Source organism: Cibotium barometz, chromosome 39, assembly GCF_041138505.1.
Source record: "Cibotium barometz isolate CiBa-2024 chromosome 39, ASM4113850v1, whole genome shotgun sequence".
Lineage (NCBI taxonomy): Eukaryota > Viridiplantae > Streptophyta > Polypodiopsida > Cyatheales > Cibotiaceae > Cibotium > Cibotium barometz.
This window is the reverse complement of record NC_141084.1, coordinates 31,842,089-31,846,922: the sequence shown is the minus strand read 5'-3', so window position 1 is coordinate 31,846,922 and position 4,834 is coordinate 31,842,089. Positions and strand designations below refer to the sequence as shown.

General features: G+C 38.2%; 1 protein-coding gene across 1 annotated transcript; it reads left to right on the top strand.

The window, feature by feature from the left end:
* Positions 1-2,426: 2,426 nt before the first annotated feature.
* Positions 2,427-4,573, top strand: LOC147615994 (uncharacterized). The gene is made up of 5 exons (XM_086777919.1): positions 2,427-2,597; positions 3,131-3,362; positions 3,750-3,938; positions 4,223-4,303; positions 4,424-4,573. The coding sequence occupies exons 1-5, from the start codon at positions 2,427-2,429 to the stop codon at positions 4,525-4,527; spliced, it is 777 nt and encodes a 258-aa protein (XP_086634045.1). The 3' UTR covers positions 4,528-4,573.
* The last annotated feature ends 261 nt before the right edge of the window (positions 4,574-4,834 follow it).

Sequence of the window (4,834 nt, the reverse complement as noted above, 5' to 3'; positions counted from 1 at the left end):
CCCTACAAGTTTTCCTCTTCTCATATGGATATTCTAAAATATATTTTTAGAAGTAAGCCCAAGTAAGCAATAATAGTTTTCCTTGTCAACTTTGGGATTTCATTTTACATAAATAATGATATGTTCATGTATATAATGTTTTGCACAAAATAAATGACTAAAGATATAAGCTTATAACACGTAAGCTCATAAATCGATGTCCCAACCATACAAAATGGGCTGAATAATGTGGAATCTAAAAATGTAATCAACCAGGATTTAAGACTCTATGATAGGATAGTGGATGTTTCACCGTTCAAACCATCAACAATGCACCTAACTTGTGGTACCATTGATGTAGTGTGCTCATTACCTATCCCACAAATGTCAACCATATCAATTAAAATAGTTAATTGGAATCTATGCGATCAATATCGACATGACAATGTAAAATAGGCATAAACACATACACCAATAATACATTGGCTTGGTATTTTAACATCGTAAATCAACTGCAATACCAGTAACACTATGTTCAAACCATCAACTTGTGGTACCATCGACGTAGTGTGCTCATCACTTATCCCACAAATGTTAACCATATCAGTTAAAATTGCTAAATGGAATCTACACAATCAATCTTGATATGACAACGTAAAATAGGCATAAACACACACACCAATATTTAGTACATTGAATTGGTATTTAACACCGTAAATCACCTGCAATACTTGTAACACTAGCATGGCCCCAAATGCATATACCATCAACATTGAGTAACTGTTTACAAATAACTATAGAAAGATGAGATCTAACAATGGGTATTGTCTCATAATTTAGGGCATAAATGCATGTATGTGTATGGAAACTAGACCTACACGAATGGGATATGGTGTCTTTGCTTATTTTAGGATTATTTCTCTCTTGGTTCTAGGACACCTCCTTTCCCTCATCGTTGCTTACATTTAGTAACTATACATAAGTTTGAATACTTCTTCGGCCTCATACAACCATATTGCTACAGTTGACACATACATGTCCACCGTGTGTTTAGAAGGAAGTGTATACACTCAATTGGTGAGTGCAGATTTCTTTTTCTTGAAAGTGTGTCACTGGATAAATCGTTCAAAAATCACATGCTTAGAAGCCTACATTTATGAATGGAATTACCATGTTATGAAAGACTTAAATCTTTTGTTTACTTGTTTATCCGTGGGCCGTCAAATGTAGTTGTAACCACAATGAGTGATATGGAGATCATAGTGGATGACGATAGTGAAACGATTCCCAAAGGTTGTAAAACCTTTGTTTTACCAAAATTAAACTCCCTCTCAACCATGTTGCCTGTTGCATCGCTCTTGGATTTTCTCTCGTTGCTTCTCTTTGTTTTCTTATTCTTCTTCTCTGCACGTATTCAAGCCCAGGATATCTCTGTTGTGATTGTGGCTATTAACTACCATCTCCTACCTTTCTTTCTTCAAGCATTCTATATCACAAATTACCGATCGTTAAATCATTTCATCATGCCCTACTAAGGTTTGAAAACATAGAACCCTAATGTATTAAGGTTTCACATTTTAGTTTTCCTCGTAGGCGGAGAGAGAGAGATCCATGGGGAGAAACGAGAGGGGATGGGGTTATGGATATTCTCTCTCCATCGCATTTTTGCATCTATGGAAGCAAAATTCGTAAAATTATTGTCACAAAGTAAGTATGAATTTTTGGATGGAGTAGGAGTCCTTAGGGATTAAGAATTGAGCACATCGCAATGAATTTTTTGGAAGGAGTGAGACTCCTTAGCGATTATGAATTGAGCACATCGCAATGTGCAATCTCTATGTATGAGCCCAATGTGCTCAAAGGGTGCCGGGTTGAACATGCACCCTCTTGTTTACCACGTAAAGAGTTATGAATCACCCTCAGGTCACGGATTGTCTTTCATGGATGTGAAAGTTTGTCCATCTGGTTACAGTTTCAAGCAACCTTTCGACCGCGTAGAATTCCTGCAATCTTTCTTACCGTTCTACGCAGTCGAAGGGAAGCAGACATATCAATCATGAGGCCGCACGGCGAGGATTGAGTTAGGTCTGTTGGAATGCTGTGACATGGCCGCCGCCGGCCGGTGTCGTTGTTGGTTTACTGTGAGGTGCCAAAAACACGCAATGAAGGAGGTTACGGCATTCTCAGCGCAAAGCAGTTCGAATTGTTGCGACCTTCATCAGCAATATTAATGCATGATTGGCCGGCAAAGCCATCTTGACTTTGCGGGGTTGGATGGATGTGGGGTGCATGTGAGGAGGGCGGCGGCAGCACGCAGACGTGCTTTCCACGATCGCATGTGACTGCAAAGCTATGGACGGAGACGGTGGACAGGCTTCGGAGGCTCAGGAGACAACATTGGCAAGAACCTTTAGAGCTTATACCACATCATCATCATCATCGTCATCATGTACATCCTCATCAACACCATCACCATCATCTTCCACATCAACATCAACCTCAACCTTCTCATCGACAACAACGTTATCATGATCGTCAACACCATTCTTCTTCCAATTCTAATTTTCCACGACATGCCAATGATGCCATCTATCCATCCATCACTATACATAACCAAGGTAACCAAAGTCTTGCAACACATTCACAAGCTAGCAAGTGTCCTAGCACCTATGAGCCTAATCCAATTGAAAACCCTTCCTTATTGTCTCCAATCGTAGCAGAACTTGGAACATCACACCAAGGTTATAAAGAACGTCACCTTGGTTTTGTTGGGAATCAAAGAAAGATTCCATTCTTTCCCTCTTCAGGCAAGTCAAACCTTTTTAAATATACTGTGACTATCTTAAAGGAACATGCTTTTACCAATATGCATAGGTCACATTGTTTTTTTCACATGTGAAAAATGCATGATTCTTGTCATTTCTGAGACAACTAGTTATACTTCTAGAAATGTCCAATAGCAATGTTTCATGTCGTGAATTGAATGTTGAATGCATGAGTCTAAAATAAATATCTTATTAAATTTATGCCTATTCTATACACCATATAGTTCCATCTTTATTACAATCTTCAACTTTGATATTTATGCATGTTATTTTTGTAGGCAAGTGCATATGTAGTTCCTTCCGTGATGCACATATGTACCTTTTAGATTGTGAATGTGTATGATGCAGCATGGAGAGAAGAGGTTGTTCCAGTGCCATTAAGCCTGGTGAAGGAGGCAGACTCCAAATCACTCAAGAACTTGGTGAATAAAGGTGTTGAATCATACTTGCAAGATCTAACGCGGCCATCTTCTAACGTATGCAAAGATTTTAAGCCTCTCAAGCCCTCTCCAGTGATTTCAGCTGGATCATTATATCACTTTAGGCCACCAAATCTAGGTAAATCCTAAATCAAATGGCAAGAGATTCACACATAATGAGAGTGCTTTATAGTTGCTACTTGCATGTAATGTTTTTTTGTGTTAGGTATTTTTTTCTTTAAAAAAATAGAAGTGAAGTGAGAAAGTGAAAGCTTAGCCTAAAATAAAAAATCATAATTTTTGCTTTAATGAGGACCAAAATGGAATTCTTGTAGAGCTTTTAATTATTACTTTAAAGGCCTTAACTGAGTGGCTAATGGACAAAGGGAGTGAGTTCAAACCCTCTACATGTAAATTGCATTTAATTCAAGAGAACCTAAAATGCAGAAAAGGAGATGACAAGAAGGAAAAAAAACACACACACACACACACACACACACAACGGACATACATGATGTTTGTGTAGGGCAACGGGATCTTGAAGATTGGATGAGGAAGCACAGACGAAAGAAAACCTCCAAATCGTCTTCTAGTATAGCCTTTGGCAGAAGCAACTCCGCTGGCTATTTACGAAGGCGGAACGGTACAGCTTCAGCTGATAATGTCGAGACCAAAACTGCAGGATCCTTCTTGAGATGCCTTCGAGGGAAATTGAGTGAGTTTGATTTAAGAACAACGATCAAAATTCGGAAAATTACATTATTCTTCAATGATAATTCGTGCATAATTAGAAGCCAGAAATTCAAGCTTGCTTTTTATTGTTTGATGCATGTAGACACTAATTAACAATTTTGGTTTTCGAGAGTATAGTGTCACATATACACACAAATTAATGCTTACTTTGCTTCTTGAATGCTGATTTGATGCATGTAACAATTAAACACTTGCTTATATGATGATTAAAATGACTAAATGCTGTATTATAAACATTGGCAACAGATGCGAGGAGAGAAGTTTTGAAAGCAATCCAAGACTATCATATCAATGCCGAGGCCAGAGCACAGCTTGAGAAGCGAGCAAGTAATTATTAATAGTGATTTTTAAATTCGTAAATCGTCCATTATTAGATATATAATTACATAATTAAACACAAAAAGAAATGTGAATGTCTCAGTTGTGCACGTTGTGTTGTGGTGCAAGGCGAATTCGAGCGGGAGAAGAAGGAAAGGCAGCGTAAAAAGGCAGCGTCTCATAAGGAGGCGGCTATCAAAAGAAAAAGTCTCCAGCTCAGTGTTGAAATTTGAACAAGGCCTACCCTAACCACCAAGCAAGGTTGACTTCCAAAATATATATATGTGGCAACCCTATTTTCTAAGAGGCCTTCTCTAGAAGGTTTGAAGGGCCTTCATGCCCTCTCAAGGCTTCAAATTTCAGCACTCTTGTATACTCCTCTCCTCATTGAAATTCTCAAAGGCTTGTAAACATTGTCTTGAAGTTTGAGAATCTCTCTCTTCTTCTTTTGAAGCTCCTTTTCTTGTGGAAATCGCTAGGGCTTGTATACATAATACATTGCTTTGAAGCTTCATAACTTCTCTCTTTTTTTAAAAAAGC